At 62.0% G+C, this 20,413-nt stretch overlaps 3 protein-coding genes across 6 annotated transcripts in view; 2 read left to right on the top strand and 1 right to left on the bottom strand.

The window, feature by feature from the left end:
• The window catches only part of CACNA2D2 (calcium voltage-gated channel auxiliary subunit alpha2delta 2), a 233,036-nt gene extending 220,285 nt beyond the window's left edge, over positions 1-12,751 (top strand). For 3 of the 4 annotated variants that reach the window (XM_061458299.1, XM_061458297.1, XM_061458300.1), the window contains 19 exons: positions 41-102; positions 1,778-1,854; positions 3,041-3,061; positions 5,026-5,086; positions 7,611-7,708; positions 7,898-7,988; positions 8,126-8,188; positions 8,311-8,414; positions 8,500-8,598; positions 8,684-8,778; positions 9,024-9,071; positions 9,414-9,485; positions 9,659-9,811; positions 10,283-10,335; positions 10,426-10,481; positions 10,577-10,700; positions 11,299-11,408; positions 11,626-11,714; positions 12,159-12,751. In XM_061458299.1, coding sequence (XP_061314283.1) covers positions 41-102; positions 1,778-1,854; positions 3,041-3,061; positions 5,026-5,086; positions 7,611-7,708; positions 7,898-7,988; positions 8,126-8,188; positions 8,311-8,414; positions 8,500-8,598; positions 8,684-8,778; positions 9,024-9,071; positions 9,414-9,485; positions 9,659-9,811; positions 10,283-10,335; positions 10,426-10,481; positions 10,577-10,700; positions 11,299-11,408; positions 11,626-11,714; positions 12,159-12,287 — 1,605 coding nt within the window. In that variant the 3' untranslated portion in view covers positions 12,288-12,751. The remainder of the gene's footprint in view (positions 1-40; positions 103-1,777; positions 1,855-3,040; positions 3,062-5,025; positions 5,087-7,610; positions 7,709-7,897; positions 7,989-8,125; positions 8,189-8,310; positions 8,415-8,499; positions 8,599-8,683; positions 8,779-9,023; positions 9,072-9,413; positions 9,486-9,658; positions 9,812-10,282; positions 10,336-10,425; positions 10,482-10,576; positions 10,701-11,298; positions 11,409-11,625; positions 11,715-12,158) is intronic. The other variant, XM_061458298.1, reaches the window with a different exon arrangement.
• A 2,338-nt stretch (positions 12,752-15,089) lies between these two features.
• Positions 15,090-17,952, top strand: TMEM115 (transmembrane protein 115). Its single transcript, XM_061458306.1, has 2 exons — positions 15,090-16,069; positions 16,776-17,952. The coding sequence occupies exons 1-2, from the start codon at positions 15,216-15,218 to the stop codon at positions 16,972-16,974; spliced, it is 1,053 nt and encodes a 350-aa protein (XP_061314290.1). The 5' UTR covers positions 15,090-15,215; the 3' UTR covers positions 16,975-17,952.
• Positions 17,953-18,190: 238 nt separating this feature from the next.
• Positions 18,191-20,171, bottom strand: LOC133271858 (transmembrane reductase CYB561D2). Its single transcript, XM_061458307.1, has 3 exons — positions 20,005-20,171; positions 19,888-19,925; positions 18,191-19,741 (listed from the first exon to the last, which is right to left on the bottom strand). The coding sequence occupies exons 1-3, from the start codon at positions 20,129-20,131 to the stop codon at positions 19,238-19,240; spliced, it is 669 nt and encodes a 222-aa protein (XP_061314291.1). The 5' UTR covers positions 20,132-20,171; the 3' UTR covers positions 18,191-19,237.
• Between the last annotated feature and the right edge of the window lie 242 nt (positions 20,172-20,413).

The following is a 20,413-nucleotide window of genomic DNA, read 5'->3' on the forward strand; positions in this document are numbered from 1 at the left end:
TAGCACCACAGAGGCTTGACTGGCTCCCTCTGACCCACAGCAATACATCGACGAGGTGTTCAGGACCTACACATGGGCCCCCATAAAAAGCACCAACTACAGGTGAGTGGCACTGGTGGCACAACCGTCCTCACCTGGCATCAGCCAGACCCACACCAGCCCAGCGCTGCGGTCCTGTGCAGCCTGGACTTGTGCACAGGACAGGGGCTGGGCTTGTGCAGGTCTTTGCCTGCTGTGCGGTCCTGTGCAGTGAGATGCACCCACCCTGCAGCACAGGCAGCAAAGCTGCCCCCTGCATTTATCACCCAGATTGCACCAGCAGATGTGGAAAAAAGACCTTGGCATCATGTCCATGCTGTCCAACTCACGTTGCCTTCATCCTGTGAGGAGCCATGTGGTCCCCCTACCACCTGGGGTACCCTCCTCCTCCTGCCACCCAGCTCAGGAGGGGCTGGCAAGGGTCACAGCCACCTCCCAGCACTGTCAGATGTCCATGGCACAGCCCCAGTCCTGTCCCCCACAGTGGCACCGCTATGGAACCAAGCAGCACTGTCGAGGAGGGGACAGTGACACAGGGTGACATAGCTGTGGCTGGTGCTGTGGGTTGATCTGTAGGGTGGAAGGTGCTGCTGGGGGCTGTGTGATCCCACAGCTCCACACCATAGTAGGGATGTTCCACGGGGTTCCCCGAGACACCATTGACACAGGGTACCACCAGAAAAAACTCACCACCCTCCTCTTGCTACCTGTCATTTGGGGTGCTACCACTTCTACCATGCTTTATGGGGTGCCACCACCTCTGCCATGCTTGCTGTGGTGCTCAGTCCGTGCTGCCAGGCACAGACAGGACTAGCTGGAGGGGTGGTCTGAGTCCTGGTGGCTCAGGTGCAGGTGTGGCATCCAACGGGGGTCAGGAATGTGGCCTCACCCACTGGTGCTCGCCTATCCTGGGCAGCACCTGGCACTGATACCATCACCAAAAACCACTGGCCACTGCAGCGGGCACCCAGGAGCCCAGCTCCCTCCAGCAGTGTCCCATGGGTTCAGACTACTGGCTGGTGGATCCCTCTCCATGGCTTGCCTGTAGCCAGGGCCTGTGTAATCATTGTCTTTGGTCTCTCCTCTCTGGGAAGGTTTCGTTCCTTCTTTCAAGAGCTGTGTCTCTCCACACCTTCCTCCGCTACAGGGATGTTGTGTCTCTCTTCCATGTGCATCACACTTGGTTCTCAGGCGGGTGCCTCCTGTCCGTCTAAGCCCTGCCTGGACAGGCTTGTCACCTCCTGTGCTCAGGAGTGCCCCTGGGATAGCCCTGGGTGCCCCCAGGATGGCCCTAGGTGCTGTGGGGATGGCCCTGAGTGCCCTGGGGACAACCCTGGGTGACTCTGGGTGCTCTGGAGACAAACCTGGATACCACAGGATGGCAGCAGGTGTGCTAGGGATGACCCTGGGTGCTACCAGAATGGCCCTGCATGCTCCAAGGGTGACCCTGGGTGCCCCAGGATTACCCTAGGTGCTCTGTGGATGGTCTGGGTGCTTTGAGGACAAGTCTGGGTGCCACCAAGATAACCATGGATGCTCTGGGGTTGACCATGGATGCCCCAGGATGATCCTAGAGACAACCCTGGGCACCCCAGGGCAGCGCTGGGCGCAGTGAACTGTGCAGGGGGCCAGTGGAGCTGCTGCCTGCCACCAACCAAGGGGTGCCAGGCAGGGGCTGGCCAAGGGCTCTGGGTGGGTGTAAAGCCTTACACCGCCTGTCTGCTCTCCCCCTCCGCAGCCTGGGGCTGGTTCTGCCTCCCTACAGCACCTACTACATCCAGGCCAACCTCAGCGACCAGATCCTGCAAGTGAAGTGTAAGTAGCCCCTGGCTCTCCCCACTGCCCTCTCGCACTCCTGCTCACCCCGACACCAGCCCACGGCTGTGGGGGGTGGGAGGGTGGGGGGATGAAACACAAAGCAAAAGGAGATAGGGATCACTGAGAGAGGCAAACCAGGAAAAGTCAGGCGTGAGTAGAGGTGGATGCACGGAGGGGGAGCGAGCTGCCTGCCTGGGGCGCGCCAGGCTTTGGGCTTGATGCTTTGCTCCCCAAAACCGGAGCCCCAGGATGCAGGCAGGCGCTGCCCGGTGCAGGCAGGGGCTGCACCGCTGCCACTTCGCCTCCCGGGGACAAGGGATGACGCTGTAGCAGCCACTTAATTTGCGAGCCTGGGAAAGTTTGCATGGATCTCTCGAGTTTCCTTTGGTTTCTTACGATTCTTTGGTTTCGGTTTAAGCCATTTCTTCTTCTTTTTATGAGTTCGGTTTCGGTTGGTTTCGATTTTCGTTTGGAATTAGTCTGTGTACGTGTGTGTTAGCCTGGCCCCCCCCTTTCTCTCTCTTTCTCTCTCCCCTGACCCCCAAGCCTTTTTCCCACCACAGGTCCACGCTGCTCCCAGGGACCCTCTCCCCTGTGGCAGAACCGGACCCTTCCCCTCTCCCCTCCGGTTCCCCCCGTTTCTTGCCCTCGGTGGCGGCTTGACCCCAGCCCCACTGCAGCCCCGGCCCCTGCCCCTCCATCCATTGGCAGGAGCCCCGTGTCCCTGCAGGGACGAGGCCAGGCTGTCCCTGTCCCCGGGAGGGGGATCCCCCCGTCCTCCCCCCCGCCGTGCATGCCCCCTGACTCAGTGAGGACATCTTGATACCAAGACTGTTGCAACTGTTTGCTACTGACTTTCATTTTCCGTTGGAGTATTGAATATATTTATATATATTTCTCTAGTTATATCTTTGCATACTTATTTTTTGTTGGTTCTTATTTCACCGTGGCTTTGCTTTTCCTTCCGTTACTGGGTTTCTCTTTTCCTTTTCTTCATGTCGTTTTTTGCAAGAGGTTTCCTTTTGGTATGATTATGATACACAATATTTTTATTCAAACGGCGATTGAATAAAATATTGTTTGTGCCCCCCCTTCCCCCTTTCCACCCAACCCCCTTTTTTTTTGTTTGTTGTTTTTTTGTTTGTTGTTTTTCTTGCTTTCTCTCTATGGTGGATTCACACAGTACCAAACATCAAAATGAAGGGCAAGTATTTTCAGTCTCAGACCACTCACCTTCACCACCCCGTCCCCTGCCCCGTGTCCAGTCCCTCCCAGCCCCCTGCTTGCCCATCTCCCTGCCCGTTTGCCACGCCGAACCTGCAAACCGCCACCGACTCGCCCTTCCTCCCTCCTCCTCCTCCTCCTCCTCCTCTCCTCCAGTTCCCCCTTTATTTGAAAGCAACATGTCTTGTTCTGTCCATGAGAGCTTTGTCACGACGATCCCCCACTCCCTCCCCGCGCATCGCTCCCAAACCCGGTTTGGTATTGTTCAAGAGCTGATCTTGTATGAAACTGCTGTTTTCGATCCACGAGGTTTTTCGTAGCTAGTTTGATGCCCTTGCTCTTCCTCTCCCCCACCCCAGCCCTTCTTGCTCCTCTTCCCCCCCCCCCACCCACCCCGCTCGCCTCCTCTGGCTCCTTCTCCTCTGTCCCAGCTCCTCTGCTTCTTCCTCCCCAAGACAACTCAACCTGAAGGGATAGGGCTGTGCAGGGAGTGGGGGGCTGTAGGTGGGCACCCAAAGGTGGCAGGGATGGAGGGAAGGTGGGGACCCAGTCCTCTGCCATCGTCACCCTCTGGGACAAGTGTTTTGGGGGAAGCCCCCCAAGCACAGCCTCTTGGCAGAGGTGGGGATGGGAGCTCCCTGGGGTGATGCCACCCGCTGCACAGGGGAAGGCGAGCCTGGGGCAGGGTCTCACACTGCTCAGTGGCTGTCATTGCTGGCCCAGCATGGCATGAAGCCCCTGGCAGCCGCAGCATCCCAGCACCATCCGTGCCCGCAGGAGCAGCTAAGTTCTATGCCAAGGTCCCACTGAGGCCAGGGCTGATAACCCCCCTGCAGTGGAGCAGGAGCTCAGCCATGCGACCCAGGGCCGGATTTGTCCCACGTGTCACCCTCAGCCCTGTTCCATCAGCTTTGAGTTGCCTCCTCCCGGTGACCCTGTGATGGCAATGCTGATGGACCAAGTACGAGTGTTTTGTACCCTCCTCCTCCTCCTCTTCCTCTTCCTCTCATTGGCTTGTACCCAGCCCCTGCCTACAGCCCTCGGAGAGCAACAGTCCAACCTCTGGCTGTGCCGTGCCATGCACCGGGGGCCGGTGGGAGGGCTGGGGGTGGCGGTGCCCATGGGGGGGCCGATGCCCTGGGTTGTCCCATAGCACCCCCACACCCACCCCCTAACCCATGAGCTGAACCCTGCATCTGCCACCCCGATGTCGGGGGGGGGGGTCCCAAGAGGCACCCCAAGCCCTGCTGCGCTGCCACCCCCCCTTAAAGCAGAGCGAGGTGCCGGGCTGGTGTGCGAGCATGGACCCGGTCCCCATTGGGGTCCCACCACCCCGGGGAGGGACGGTGCCACGGCAGAGCCCGGCAGCGCGTTGCCCGGTGCTGGGCAGGGAGCCTCTGGTTGGACTGTCCTCAGCAAGGAGCCCCGTTTGGCCATGTCGATGCCTGAAAACTCCTTTTTCTTTCTCCCGACAACCAAGTGTTCTGGTGATCCTCCTGCGGCCAGGAGCGCAGCATGCGGTTCCCTGCCCTCAACCACCCCGTCCCCCGAGAGAGAGACGCCCCACACCTCCCAAACATGCATATATATATATATATATCTATATCTACATGTGCGCACATATATATATGTGTGTGTGTCTCTGTGTGTCCCTGCGTACACGCCACCGGCCGCGCGTACGCATCCGCGCACCTCCAGCCCGCGACCGAGCAAATTCGAGCCGAGATGGGCAAACCTCTCCCGATTTGGCTATAACCTTCCTTCCCGTGCGGTGCCAGCAACAGCAGAACGGCCTTTTCCTTCCTCTCTTGTTACCAAGAGCAGCAAATGCCTTTTATTTTCTGTTGTTATTCCCTCCCCTCTCTCTCTGTCCGTCTCTCTCCCTCCTGGCCCCGCTGTCGTGCTCCCCGGTCCCCGCAGGATAACCTTCCCTTTCTGTTGCAGATTTTGAATACCTGCTGCCCAACAGCTTTGAGTCGGAGGGACATGTGTTCATTGCTCCCAGGTAGCTTTGCGTGTGCGCTTGCCGAGGTGTGCATCCGCCCCGGCCCCGCTGCCGCCCCCTCCCCGCCATCGCCCCCCCCCATCCTCGCCTCATCGTGCCTTGTCCCCCCTGCCCGTCCCCTGTCGCTCTGTGTGTCGTGTGCCCGCTCGGCCGAGGGGGGCTGCCGCCGGGACCCCGGCCCCGCTCCGCCACCAGGTTGCATCCAGCACCGTATATATGCACCCGGTAGGGCCCGGCCCTTGTGCGTGCATATATAGGTATAGTTTCTGAAAGTCCCCCGCCGGGCGAGGGGCCGGCGGTGCCATCATACAGTCGTGCTGGCTGCGGGGGGAGGCAGGAGGAAGGTAGGTTTGGGGTCAAATTTGGGGTGCCCAGGGCTTTGGGGAGGCTGCAGGCTGCGAGCAGGGACAGACACGTCCCCCCTGCCCCAGGCTGTGCCACAGCCCAGTCCTAGGATCACAGAATCAACCAGGTTGGAAAAGCCCTTTAAGCTCATCCAGTCCAACCCTTACCCCAGCGCTGCCAAGGCCACCACTGCCCCATGGCTCTGAGGCCTCGTCTCCACGAGGTGTGAACACTTGCAGGGCCGGTGACTGCAGCCCTGCCCTGGGCAGCCTGTTCCAATGCCTGAGCACCCTCTGGGGCAGGAATTGTTCCTCAGCTCCATCTAAACCTGCCCTGGTGCAGCTTGAGGCCGTTTCCTCTTGTCCCATCCCTTGTTCCTTGGGAGCAGAGCCCAGCCCCTCCTGGCTCCATCCTCCTGTCAGGCACTTGTAGGGAGCCATCAGGTCTCCCCTGAGCCTTCTCTTTCCAGACTGAACCCCCCAGGTCCCTCAGCCGTTCCCCATCACACTTGTGCTCCAGAAGCCACCTGTCCGGGGACAAAGGACCATTGCTCAGCTGGGAGCAGGCAGCCCCATTGTTCTGCTGGCACCCTGCGCTTCCTGCCACTGCAGTGCAACCTCTGACCAGCCCTAATTAACATTACCAGCTAATCACCGGTGTATTTATATGTCATTGTAACAGCTAAATGCCCCATTAGGAGGTGTTTTATCCTTGCAGTTCTTAGGGACTGCAGCAGATCAAGGCTGTGCCAGCTGCCTACAGCAGGATCACTCACTGACACCAATTTGGGGTGAGCCAGCCCAAACTGTAGTTATTGTGCAGCCCTGGCTTTCTGGAGAGTCCTGGTCCCTGGGTGATGCATGGAGTAGCAGGGGTGAGATCCAGAAAACATGGGAGCCAAAGCAGAGTATTAAGGAGAAACAGAAAACCCCGTTAGTAAAAGATTGGCCCAGAAATGTGCTAAGAAAATAGCTAGAGGTGATGTGCAAGGCTCAAGGAGTGAGTCTGCCCCCTGACCGCCCCACTGAGGTTACAGTGATGGGGTCAGTGTCCATCCTGGGGCAGCCAGAGGGAAAAGCAGACTTTGCAAATCAGGATGAGCCCTTCAGACCCTGCTGTGAGCACCTTCCTGCAGCAGGGAGGTCCCGCGTGGTGGGGTGGCACCCAGGGCGACTGTATGATCTGCCATGCCATGGGCCATGGACGTTTTCAGAAACCATATGTCCCCCATGGGTGTGTGAGTACCTGTATCTGTGCGTGTCGGGTAGACCTTTAGGTGGCTGCTCCCCACGGGCTGACCAGGGTGTCCCAGCTCTTCCAGCTGCCCCATGGGCAGGCTCCTGCCACCCCCTGCTCCGGCATTTGACTTCTTAATGAGGTTTTGGGCAGAGTCAGGAGCTTGGTGGAGGTGATGTGAGCAGGGGGAGCCCTGACCCCCGGCACTGCCTGCAGCCACTGGGGCTGAGAGGCTCACACTGACCTGTGCCATCCCATTAGAGCCTTACGGTGACCGACAGGGTTAGAGCCATCCCCACCTCAGCAGGGCTGGGGCGCGGATGTGGCACCACCCATGCTGCCTGTCCCACGAGGGGCTCAGGGCCACTAATGCCCACAGGCGAGCACCCACCTCCTCTGGTGGGACTCACCCAGCACCTACACAAAGGGTGCAGGTATGGCTGCCGAGTGCCTGCTTGGTGCCACCAGCACAGCCATGGGTGTTCCCCAGGCAAAGCCCCGCTGGCACCCACAGCAGAGCCCCCGCTCCCCAGGGTCCCACAGGTAAGTACGGTGGCAGAGTCACCCAGGCCCACCAGTAGCCCCACCAGTATGGGGAGAGCCAGGTTCAGGGTTGTACTACTCCGTGCTAACTGGGATCCATCAAGCCTGGCCCTGGCAGAGGTGACGGCACCTCGGTGCCCATGGCAGTGATGGACACGATGGCTGCCGTGGTGGCTGAGCCGCTGGTGCTGCAGGCAGCAGAGGCTGGCTGCAGAGATGCCCACAGCCACCTGCCTGGCAGGGTGACACGCACAGGAGTGGTGGCACGTCACCACCGTCATGTCCCCCAGCAAGCCTGGGTGCTGGCAGCACGACCAGCACCCTCCCCGCTGTCCTGGGGGAGAACTGACCTTGCCTTTTCCATCCTTGCGAACAACAAACCTTGTCCCCCAAACCCCAGAGAGTATTGCAAAGACCTCGACTTGTCGGATAACAACACCGAGTTCCTGGAAAACTTTATTGCCCTCATGGAAAAGGTGACCCCAGACTCCAAGCAGTGTGAGTAGCCAGGGATGGCTGGTGGGGGGCTGGCTGGGGGAACTGGGGTGAAGAGGGAGATGGGGCAGGGGTGAACCATGCTGGGGTTGGGGTCTCAGGAGCTGCAGAGTGCTGGGGCAAGGCAGGGGGTGCAGGTGGCCTCCATGGGGCCAACCCTCACTGCCTCCTCCTCTCTGTCTTCATCCCAAGGTGACAACTTCCTCCTGCACAACCTGATCCTGGACACGGGCATCACGCAGCAGTTGGTGGATCGGGTCTGGAAGGACCAGGACCTCAACACGTATGTGGAGGCGAGGTGGCCCGGTTCAGGCAGCACTGGCTGGGGACAGAGCGGGATTGGGATGGGATATGGGGATGGGGAATGGGGCAGAGCAAACCCCCACTGATGCTTGGTGTGCCCGGCCCTTCTCCTTACAGGTACAGCCTCTTGGCTGTCTTCGCAGCCACCGACGGGGGCATCACCCGCGTCTTCCCTAACAAGTGAGTGTGTGGGGGTTGAGTGCATGGTCATCCCCAAACTGTGACATGTCTGCTGCTGTGGGGCCGTCTCTGGTGGGACCAGAGGCAGGGGGGCAATCATGGCTGTGACTGCTTTCCCCCAGGGCTGCGGATGACTGGGAAGAGGAACCAGAGCCCTTCAATGCCAGTTTCTACCGGAGGAGCCTGGACAACAAGGGTTACATCTTCAAGCCGCCCTACAGGGATGGTGGGTGCCAGCTCAGGGCAGCAGGGGGTGGCACTGGCTGCTACTGGCCCCACATGTCCCCTGAAGCCACCCCTGCCCTCTACAGCTGGCTACCGGGAGCTGGACCTGGAGAACAACACCATCGGGATCCTGGTGAGCACCGCCGTGGAGCTCAGCATCGGGGGCAAGACACTGAAACCAGCAGGTAGGCAGGGAGCTGGGTGCCCCGACACCAGGCTGGGGGTCCCCAGTGTCCCCCCCATGCTTACCCCATCTCCATGCTGCCCCAGTGGTGGGGGTGAAGCTGGACCTGGAGGCCTGGGCTGAGAAGTTCAAAGTGCTGGCGAGCAACCGGACAGACCGTGACCAGCTGGGCGCCCGCAGGGTACGTGTCCCCTGGGGCACTGTGTGGGGAAGGGGACACGGACAGGGACAGGGAGGGAGCTGTGCTTGCTGGGGAGCACTACTGGTTCCTGTGGTCCTGCTGGGCTTGTGTGTCCTGTACAGCCCTGCCTGTTAAACTTGATGGGGGCACCTTTACCCTGCCCTGGGGACACCACCCTATGTGTCCCCTCCTGGGGTCAGGACAGTCCTGCTAACCTGTCCCCCTGCCCTGTTTGTGCTTGACAGTGCGACCCCTTGACCAGCTGCGAGATGGACTGCGAGGCCAACAACAAGGTGGGTGGTGGGCAGGGTGGTGGCAGTGGGGGACAGCAGGCAGGGAGCAGAGGGTGGCTGGGAGGGCTCCCTGTCCCCTGCCCGCCCTGCCTGTGCTCTCTGGGGCAGTGCATCCACCCTGGACCATGGAGCCCTGTCAAGGTGAACCTGACCGCTTGGGTGGTGATACCCGCTCCCTGCACCCAGTGTGGGTGCTCCTGGTACCAAGATGCTCCTGAGCAGCCCCCAAGCTTGGGGACACAGCACTGCCCTCCTGCCTGCCTGCCCGTCACCCCCTGCCCTGCCTGTCCTGCTTTGCCCTGGGCGTGGCCAGGGTTGGGTGACGCTGCCCTCCTTCCCCAGGACCTCATCTGTGTCCTCATCGACGATGGGGGCTTCCTGGTGCTCTCCAACCAGGAGGACCACTGGTACCAGGTGAGCAGTTCCCACAGAGCAGCTCTCCTGGGCATGGGATGGCAGCAGGGAGCTGATACCTTTGAGCTAACATCACGGGTGCTATGACAAAGCCCCACTCGAGTGCCCACCAGGGGAGACCCATGGCAAGGTGCGCCTGTGGTTTGGGTGCAAACTCAGTGTCCTCATCCCAGGTGGGCAAGTTCTTCAGCGAGGTGGATGCCAACCTGATGTCCGCCCTCTATAACAACTCCTTCTACGCCCGCAAAGAGTCCTATGACTTCCAGTCCGTCTGTGCTCCCGAGGCCCAGAGCAACACGGGTGCTGCACCCCGGGGCGTCTTTGTGGTGAGCACCCATGGGGATGGTGGCTTCCCGGTGGTCCAAGAGCCTGGGGACCCATGAGTGTTTTCCCATCACCCCATGTGGGACCTGCTGGCTCACTGCCCCCCTCTCAAACAAGCCTGATGAGGTACTGTTCAGTCTGGAGAAGAGAAGACCTTACCACTCCCTACAACTGCCTGACAGGAGGATGGAGCCAGGAGGGTGCTGGGCTCTGCCCGCATGTAATGAGATAGGACAAGAGGGAACGGCCTCAAGCTGTGGCAGGGAGGTTTAAATTGGATATTAGGGATAATTTCTTTACTGAAAGGGTGCTCAGGCATTGGAAGAGGCTGCCCAGGGCAGGGCTGCAGCCACGGTCCCTACACTGTGGAGACGAAGCCCTCAGTGACATGGGTTAGTGGTGGAGTAAGGGGTTGGACTGGATGAGCTTAAAGGTCTTTTCCAACCTGGCTGATTGCATGGTTCTGCCCGCAGCCCACCGTGGCTGATCTCCTGAGCCTCGCCTGGTGGACCTCGGCTGCAGCCTGGTGAGTCCTGCCGCATCCCCTCCACTGTGGGGTGGCACCGGCGCATCCTGGGGCCGGGCCAGCTGATGCGGCTGCGCTGTCCTTCCACAGGTCCCTGTTCCAGCAGTTCCTGTATGGCCTCACCTACAGCAGCTGGTTCCAGACGGGTGAGTCCCTGGGGAGCCGTGGGCTCGGGTGGGCAGGGGATGTGGTTGGGGTCTGTGGTGGGGGTTCCGTGGCCCACGGCGCTGTGCTGGCGCAGAGGAGGTGGCGGGGGACAGCATGGAGGCCAGGGAGACGAGCTGCATCATGAAGCAGACCCAGTACTACTTCAGCACCGTCAATGCCACCTACAACGCCATCATCGACTGCGGCAACTGCTCCAGGTGGGTCTGTCCCCATTGTCCCATCACCTGAGCAGGGTTAGGGACATCCCCAGGCTGCCTTTGCCAGGACCCCTGTGCAGCCACCTGCATGGGGACAATGGGAGATGCCGTGTAGCAATTGGGGGGATGTGGGGGGGGGGCTGTGGTACCCAAACAGGGAGGACAGAGAGCAATGGTAGTGTCCCCATGGGCTGTGGGATGATGATGACATCCCTAAGGCCCCTCCAAGCGGGACTGAGCTCTGAAAACCCATCTGTGCTGGTTTTCTGGGCAGCCCCTTGGCATGGGGACTGGGAGAGAGTGGAGAATGGGGATAGGGATGAGGACAGGGATGAGGTTGGGGATTGTGATCAGGTTGGGGGTGGGGATGAGGACGGGGTGAGATTGGAGATGAGGCTGGAGGTGGGGATGACATTGGGGATGGAGATGAGGTTAGGGCTGGGAATGGAGGTGAGGTTGGGGGTGGGGATGAGGATGGGGCTTAGACTGGGGATGGGGACACCCTCCCTAGAGCCATCTGCCAGCAGAGCTGGCACTGTGGGCCGGGGGGGATCAGGGCACAGGGTCAGTGGGGTCCCTGCTGCCGTCGCACCCCCAGGCTCTTCCATGCGCAGAGGCTGGCCAACACCAACCTGCTCTTCGTGGTGGCCGACAAGCCCCTCTGCAGCCAGTGTGAGTCCATCAAGCTGCTGCAGGCGGAGGTAAGAGGTATCCTTTGTTGTCCCAGCTGTGTTCCACCGGGACATGGTGGCAGAGCAGTGGGGGGACAGGCAGGGTCTGTGGGGCAGGGCAGGGAGGCCAAGGGGCTGTGAGGTCTGGCAGGGGTGGAAGGAGCCAGCCTGTGGCCATAGGGTAAGGGGGTGGCCATGGGGCGCCCCACGGGCTCCCACTGCCCTGTCCCTGGTGGTTTCCTTGACCTGCAAAGCGCCCCCGAGGGACCCAAACCAGTGTGAGCTGGTGGACAGGCCCCGCTACCGAAAAGGCCCCCACATCTGCTTCGACTACAATGCAACAGTACGTGGGGTGCAGGGGGGCGCAGAGCTGGGGGGGGCTTGGGAGGGATGGGGGCAGTGGGTGCCCCCTGGGGTGGGGAGGAACAGAGCCATGGGGGGATCCCAGGGATGTGGTGCTGTGGAGGGACCCCCTGATGGGGGTTCAGATCCTGGGGGGAGGGGGGGGGGGATGGGAGGAAGGGTCAGGAGCTTTGGGGTGCCCCCTGGGGAGATGAGAGCCATGGGGGGTCCCTAGCAGAGCAATGCCATGGGGTACCCTCCTGGGGGGAACAGAGCCATGGGAGTACCAGGGGAGAGCAGCACCATGGGGTGTTCCCTGGGGGGGGGGGCAGTGCCGCGGGGGTTCCTGCGGCAGGAGGTACAGCAGGGATGCAGAGGGTGCCCTGGGGTGCCGAGGCACCGCTGGGGATGCCCCACGGCCCCTCTCCCTTTGCCCCCCATCCAGGAAGATACCTCAGACTGCGGCCGAGGGGCTTCCTTCGCCCCCTCCCTGGGGGTCCTGCTCTCCCTGCAGCTGCTGCTCCTCTACTCCAGCGCCAGCCGGCATCCGCTGCCCCCGGCCGCCTGCCTTTAGCCCCCCGGCCCCCCCTCCCCGCCAGCTCTCTTTCGTTTCAAGCTCCATCTCCATCCCCTTCCCCGGCCCGGCGGAGCGGGAGCAACGTCCCCTCCACCGCCTCGGGTACCTCGCGGTGCCGCCCCGGCGCTCCCCGCCGGCCGCAGCCAAAGAAGAGCCGGGGTGCGGGCAGGGGCCCCCCGGCAGAGCGGGGACGGAGTCGGTGCCTCGGCGCCCTGCCCTCCCGGCCGCTCGGACTCGGAACGCGGCGGCGGTGCCCACGACCCCCATCCACCTCGCCTATTTTTTAGCCTGAAGATTTTAAAGCAGATCTTTCTACATCGAGTTTCCGACATTTTTTCGCCTGGAGACCGGCGGTGTTTGCTGTCAGCAGTGAGGACACGTGGGAAAACACAAAAAAAAAAAAAAGAGGAAAAAAGGGAAGAAAAAAAAAAAAAAAAAAGAAAACAAAAAAAAAGAGAAAAGGACTTGACTGTGCGGGTCAGTATTATTTGTTCCAGCGGGTACCAGCCCCCCAGGGCGCACAGGGCAGCTGGGGGCTCCAGCATCCCTGCGGGCTCTGGCCGGATGCGGGCAGGGATGGAATGGGCGGGCAGCGGGCATCTCCTGTGCCAGGGCAGCCTGCCCCGGGCTCAGCTGCGCTCGTGTGTTCTTGGGCACAGCTTTTGGGGTGAAAAGGAGAGGAAAAAGAAGTGTATTTTGTTTCTTTTCCGTTCTGCAGATCACTGTGAAACCCTGCCCGCCCAGCCCTGCGCAGCCCCCCTGCCAAAGAAACCACAGTGCCCAGGGGAGCGTGGCGCTTGTGCCCGAGGGGGACGTGCCATGTGTCCCCAAGCAGGTTGCACCATGTGCCCCATGGTGAGAAGTGGAGCAGGAGGTGCCACATGTCCCCAGAAGGGACATGCCAGGCCCCCCCTGCCCATCCCTTGGGGCACCAGAGTGGGGCAGCTCCCTGGGTGCTGCTACGGTCCTGTCTGCGGGCACCCAGCATTGGGGGTGTCCCGGGGTGCTGGGGCTCACAGCAGGGCACTCGGGTGAGGGTGTTGTGCCCCAGCCAAAACGCTGGGTGCCAAAGAGGGCAGATGGAGCAGCTGCTCAGCCATGGCACCCCACGGCACCCATAGCATCTTATGGCACCCCAGACAGGAGAGGTACTGTGGGGCCGGTGCAGGGTGCCCAGCCGTGACACCCTTGGGTGCTGCAGTGCATGGGGGGCCGTACCCACCACCCATTGTCCCCTGCTGCTCCCAGCAGTGCCAGGGGCCCCTGCAAGCAGCCCCGGGGCCCCTCACCCCCCGGGGCACCTGCTCAGAGCCACCCCATCAACCAGGCCAGGGGAGCCCCCTCGGCGCGGCCACCCCGGGGGGGCTGGGGAGGGTGCCAGGCGCTAATTAGTGCTGGGGTTAATTAATGGTCATTCTGCTTGTAGCTTTTTCAGTGTGTGTTTGGTTACTGTCTCTGGGAACCGTGTTTGAACAGATGGCTCTGTGTTACCGGGAGTGTGTGTACTTCTGTAGTCTAGTTAGGTGCTCTGCCAGAAACCACCACTATACATACCTATAAATATATACATATATAGTCTATTTTAAGTTAAAAACCAATGAGACAAAGGGGCAGCGTGGCCCCGGTCCCCCCAGGGTCGCATCCTGCCCCGTTCCCCACCTGGAAGCTTCTCTCTGCTCATTCAAAAGCATTGGGCTTTTAATTGATTTTCTTTCATTTATTTTTTAATTTCTTTGGGTTTTGGTTTTTTTTGGGTTTTGGTTTTTGTTTGTTTGTTTTTTTTTGTACAGAAGAGTTGGAAAACTTCAAAAACCCAACAAAAAAAAAAAAAAGACGATTTGTAAAATATCGTGCGTGTGACTCCTTGTAAAATATTTTCAAATGGTTTATTACAGAGACTCCGTTATTAAATAATGTTCATATTTTCACTTCACAGGCGGTGGCTGCGTCATTGCCCGGGTACACGGGCACGGGGCGGGGGGGGACGGGACAGGCAGGACATGGGGGTGCTGATGCCTCAAGCCTGCCTGCACCTCGAGGCCAGGACACGGGCAGGGTGCAGGCAGGGCTGCGGGCTCACACACTGCCCAGGGTGCAGCCCCCCCGGCTCCCTCAGCGCTGTGTGGTTCCTTCCCCGCATCCCTGTGCCCCCACATCCATCCTGTGTCAGTGTCCCCAAGTGCTTCCCCCCCCCCCCCCCCCCCCGTTCGCAGCCCACCCATGTCAGTGTCCACCCCTACCCCGGGTTTGTGACCCCATGTCCACAACCCCATCACTGTGTGCCCCCATCCTTCTGCTTCGTCTGTGCCCACCTGTGTCTGTGCCCCCTTTGAGTCCCTGTACCCCATGTCTGTGTGTGCCTGTGTGCCCCCCGTGTCCGTGTGTCCCCCCCATGTCCGTGTGCCCCATGTCTGTGTGTGCCTGTGTGCCCCCCATGTCCGTATGTCCCCCTGCCCGTGTGTCCCCCCATGTCCGTGTGCCCCCCGTGTCCGTATGTCCCCGTGTCCGTGTGTCCCCGTGTCCGTGTGTCCCCCCCCGTGTCCGTGTGTCCCCCATGTCCCTGTGTCCCCCCCGTGTCCCTGTATCCCCCCACCCGTGTCCCTATGTCCCCCCCCATGTCTCTGCGTCCCCCCCGTGCCCGTCTCCCCGCCACGGTCCCGCACTACATGTCCCATCATGCCCCGCGACCTCCCCGGCCCTTCCTCTTCCGCAGCGCTTCCCCTTCCCCACCCCGCGCATGCGCAGCGCCGCTGTTTGCCCGCGCCCGGCCTAGCCCAGCAGCGGGCTCCGGCGCGGCCTGAGGCGGCGGCAGGGCCCGGCCCGGGGCTGAGCGGGGCCCGGCGGGGGGGAGGCCGGGCGCTGCAGCCCCCGCGGGGCAGCCCAGCCCAGCCCAGCCCCGCTCCGCTCCGCCGCTGGGGCCCGAAGATGCGGCGGTACCTGCCGGTGGCCCGGCAGCACTTCCTGGCGGCTCTGGCCGGCACCAGCGTGGTGGTGAAGTCGCTGAGCGGCGCCGCGCTCCTGCTGTACCTGCTGTCCTTCGGCGTGGACACGGCCTACGGGCTGGGGGTGACCCCCGGCTACCTCCTGCCCCCCAACTTCTGGGTGTGGACGCTGCTGACGCACGGGCTGGTGGAGCAGCGGGCCTGGGGCCTGGCGGCCAGCCTGGCCACGCTGGGGGCGGCCGGGCGCCTGCTGGAGCCCCTCTGGGGCGCCCTGGAGCTGCTCGTCTTCTTCGCGGTGGTGAACGTGTCGGTGGGGCTCCTGGCGGCGCTCGCCTACTTCCTCACCTACGTGGCCTCCTTCCACCTCGCCTACCTGTTCGCCGTCCGCATCCACGGCGGGCTGGGCTTCCTGGGGGGAGTCTTGGTGGCCCTCAAGCAGACGATGGGGGACAGCACCGTGCTGAAGGTGCCCCAGGTCAGGATGAAGGCTGTCCCCATGCTCCTGCTCCTTCTCCTGGCTCTGCTGCGGCTCGCTGCGCTCGTCGAGAGCAATGTACTGGCCTCGTACGGCTTCGGGCTCCTCTCCAGCTGGGTCTATCTCCGCTTCTACCAGCGGCACAGTAGAGGCCGCGGGGACATGTCCGACCACTTCGCCTTCGCCACTTTCTTCCCCGAGATCCTGCAGCCCGTGGTGGGTCTGGTGGCCAACCTGGTTCACAGCATCCTGGTGAAGGTGAAGGTCTGCCGCAAGACAGTCAAACGCTACGATGTGGGTGCCCCGTCGTCCATCACCATCAGCCTGCCAGGGACAGACCCCCAGGACGCCGAGAGGAGAAGGTATCACTTGCCCTGCTTCCCTGGGGATCGTGTTTATGGGCAGGGAGGGTCAGGTTTAAGGTCTAAATGAGGAGGAGTGGGAAGGTTTGGGTGCGGGGTGCTAAGGGGGACCTTCTCCAGGAGGACCGCCCTCCGTGCTATGGAGGCGGTGGGGAGCATTTCAGGGAGTGGTGAGACATTGTCCCGCTCTTCCACATGTGGAGCGGTGGTGGAAGTGCAGGAGAGGGGCAGGGAGATCGTGGTAAAGGGGCAGGTGGGGTTTGGGGTCGCTGCAGGAGGAAAAGGGATGGGAGGTGATGGCCCCCTGCTCGTGGCAGCCCTGCAGCCGTTCATCCTGGTACAGGAAGAGGTGTGAGTCAGTCCCATGCCCCGGCCCTCCCACACATCCAGCATTGGCCTCCCGGCTCCCAACAGGAAGGTTTAGACCAAGCATTGGCACTCGGCTTTCCCCAGCTCTGTTTTTCCCCTGTTCCCGAGCGGCTGTGTGCCATCAGACAGCTTCCGAGGGCTCCACGTGGCATGAAAACCCTGCATGTGTAGTCTGAGAGCGTTTCTGTGGGGCAGTCCCAGGTGCACTGGGTCACCTCCAGTGCTGCTGAATCCCCCGCTCCCCTGCTGGGAAGGAGCCAAGGCCAGAAGCAAAGCTGTTAACCCTGCCGTGCCCGTCTGACCCAAGATAACCTACCTGTCTGCCCTTGCCCCGCAGGCAGCTGGCCCTGAAGGCCCTGAACGAGCGGCTGAAGCGTGTGGAGGACCAGTCAGCCTGGCCCAGCATGGAGGATGATGAGGAGGAAGTGACAGTCAAGGCTGAGAGCCCACTGCTGCCCGACCCCAGCGCAGCCGGGAAGGGCTCCAGCCAGGAGTCCAACCTCATCACCTTCCAGGATGCCCCGTCACAGCTGTGACCGGCTGACACGCTGCCCCCTTCCCGGCCGGTCTCTGTTGGAGAGCTGCTGACCCCCGTCACGCCCGCCACCGCCGGGATGCTCGGTGGGCGCGGGGACTCCTCCCGCGGCAGAGGCAGGGGGCTACCTCATTCCAATGCTTCGCTGCTGCTCCCGGCCAGCACCGGGCACGCAGGACGACGACGCTGCCGCCACCACAAGGATGGGATCCTCGCGCCGCTCTCCTCGGCGCAGGGCAGCCCGTGGACATCAGCATCGGCAGCGGGGGCTGCACTGGGAGGGGACATGGTGCTGATCCCTGCCCCAGGCCACTGCTTACCCATGCAGGAGCAAAGTCGGCAGTGATTCCTCGCTTCTCCTCTACGCCCGGGGTTGGCCAGAGCGCTCCACACTTACTTCCTCCGTTGCGAAGGTAGTTTTGTCCCACCCGAGGGAACGGGAAGGCTGGTGGGTTCCTCTTCTCAGTCCCTTTCCTGTGGGGAGCCTCCTCCGGCCCTGGCAGGAGGTCAGTGGTTTGCCAGGCGGGGGACAGGCCACGGGGCAGGAGGAGACACCCAGCCCCTCACGGTGGGGGTTCTCTCTTCCTCCCTCTGTCACCCGCAAAGCCCCACGAGGAGCCGGTGCCCTCGGCTGCTCTCTGGTTAATCCGTTTGTCAGATTACACTAGAAGCTGGGATTAATTTTTACAGTGGGGCTCTTGCTGCTTCCTCAGCAGCAGGTTTTCTGTCCTGCAGGTAGAATATGGGCTCCCCCTTCTCTTTCCCTTCCTCTGTGTTGATGGGCTTTTTTTGTTCTTTTCTCTGGATGGAGAGGATCTTTCCCTAGGACAGCCTCCTCACAGCTCCTGCAGCCCCGGGCGCTCCCCAGCCTGGGGCACGGGTTGACAGCGTGTGATTATTTTTTTAAAGGACCACACGAGGTTTTGTCAACCGGGAAAACCACAGACGTTTCGGTTTCAATAAAGAGTTCTTTCAAAGAGCCGGCTCCTGCAGCAGAGCGCGGGCAGGGCACGGGGCAGACACAAAGCAGCCCCTGCGGGCTCCCTGCAGGAGCCTCAGGAGGGGGTTTCTTCCCAGAGGCTCCCAGCAGGTTGGGAAAGACCCTTTGCAAGCAGGAGGTGAGAGGTGTGCGGGGGGGGGGATGTCTGCCTGCACCCAGAATTACACACACACGCCCACCACCCCCCCCCCCCAGCAGTAAAGAGGGCTTATTGCACTGTAGCTGCCTGAAATCTTTATTGAATAAAAGCTCTGGATACAGAGGAATGTTCCAGCCTGGGCGCTGCTCCCAGCTCTCCAGCCCTGCTAGGAGCAGGGTACGTGCTGAGGAGCAGAAGGATCCCCAATGTCGGGTGGGCTGAAGGCAGGCTGCTGTGCTGGCAAGGGGAGGATGTTCATTTCTGCCTTCCTGGGGGCTGTTTTGTAGGCTGGCTCCAGGGCTTGTCCCCAGGTCTGTGCTGAGCCCTGCTCCCCCATGCTCCCACTGCTCCCTGTGCCCCTCAGAGGGACAAACCTGCTCCTTTGCATCCTGCTGCTTTGCAGCCCGGCCTGGGAATTTGCTTTATAAAATGACCCCCTTCCTGACGCTGAAGCTTTGCTTTCCCAGCCTGCAGGAAGGATTTGTGCGTGGATCTGTGGTTGCCAGGCTGGGCTTACTGCACCAGTCCTGGGGAGCTCCCAGGTTCCTGCATGGGGCTGTGCTGTGGGGTTGGACATGCTGCTGTCCATCGCAGCTGGCATGGGTGCTGCCACTCTGCTTCAGCCCTCCTGTGGCTGAAGCCACAACTGTACCTGTGCTTTTACTAGCCAAGCTGCCTCCATGGCAGGAGGCAGTGTGGTACCATCGCAGCCTCCTGCATGAGCAGGGACTCCCTGCCCTCCTCACCAGGACACAATGGCTCGTGTCCTGCCTGCTCCAAAGCAGCCCTGGGTGGGAAGTGAAAAGGAGCACGAATCCTGAGTGAACCCTACAGTTCCCAGCAGTGAGCACCAAGCTGCCATGGGGACCAGCAGCTTCATTTGTGTTGGGAAACATCCCCACCAAGGCAGACATGAGGAGGGCAGCTTCTGCCTGCTCGGTGTCACGCACGTTGTAGCTGCTCCCTGGGGACAAGACACTACGGGCGATCCAGGACAAGAGACGAGTAGGCAGAAATCGAGTTCTGAGGAGACCCTATGAGAGCAGGGGACCCTCGTGGGGGGTGCGAGGGGGAGCCCTCACCTTGCTGGCTCACGCAGGGGAAGTTCAGCTCTGTGTCAGGCCCTCAGTGCTGGCTCCGCTTGCGGTACAGGTAAGCGTTGCTCACCTGGTTCATGATAACCAGGCTGGTGAGAAGGGGACACAGCATGGCAAGGTACCAGGAGACGCTGGTCACCAAGGTGGTGAACCACAGGGAGCACATGCCCAGCATGAGGCTGGCACAGCCCAGCAGGTAGCCCACGAGCCCCGAGGTCGCATGGTAGAGCTTGAGCTTGGCCAGCGTCCAGTTCTTCATGAGCTTGGGGTAGAGCAGGAGCACGCCCCCGGCGCACTGCCCGCCAGCGTACAGCACGGTCAGCAGCCCCGTCAGCCCGTGCCAGGTCACGAAGTGCGCCTTGCCGTTCAGGTGCTTGTTGTAGGTGATGATGCCCAGCCCCAGGAGCGCACAGACGAGGGCGAGCAGCTGCAGGGCCCAGTGCGCCCGCACTTTGACTTTGCGGGAGAAGGAGCGGAGCACCGAGGTCTCCGGGGAGAACATCAGCAACGCTTCGGTCATCAGGAACGAGAACTGGGAGACAGAGGGCAAGGGGTTGGCGTCTGCCGGGGCTCCGCCTCCCACCACCCGCGAAGGCAGACACGGGCTCGTCCTCCGGGCCGGGCGCTGTGCCCATGGCCGGGGAGCGGCGGGGCCGGTAACCGTGCGGCGGGACTTACCGCGAGGGCCATGAGCAGCGGGTGCCAGGAGAAGAGGCCTGCAAGGGAAGGGCTGATGAGCTGAGGAGAGGCGCGGCCCGCCCGCCCCGCCCGGCCCCGCGCCCGCCCCGCACTCACTGGATCCGGGCCGCGCCAGCACGGCCACGCCGGTGGGGAAGCCCAGCGCCACGAGGTGAGCGGCGGCGCCGGCGGCGGCGCGCAGGGACCGGTACAGCCGGGACTCGGTCTCGGCCGTCAGGGCCATGGCGGCCGGGGGGGGGGGAACTGCCGCCGCCGCCGGGCAGGGTGCGCAGCGCCTCGCGCTGCGATTGGGTGAGGGGAGCTGTCCGTCTGCTGGCGGGCGGCGCTGATTGGTGGTAGGTGCTGTCCCTCTAGGGAGAGCCCGCCCACACCGGCGCGGCCGTGTGACGGCGCGGTACCCGGCATACCCGCTACGGTGGCCGGCGAGGGCCGGTGCCTGCTCCGCCGTCCGTGCCGCAGCGGGGTGGCCCTTCCCGTCCCGTCCCGTCCCGTCCCGTCCCGTCCC

Source organism: Pezoporus flaviventris, unplaced genomic scaffold (genome assembly GCF_033815535.1).
Source record: "Pezoporus flaviventris isolate CSIRO_AGI_PZ_B2104156 unplaced genomic scaffold, CSIRO_AGI_Pfla_v1 ptg000026l, whole genome shotgun sequence".
NCBI lineage: Eukaryota > Metazoa > Chordata > Aves > Psittaciformes > Psittacidae > Pezoporus > Pezoporus flaviventris.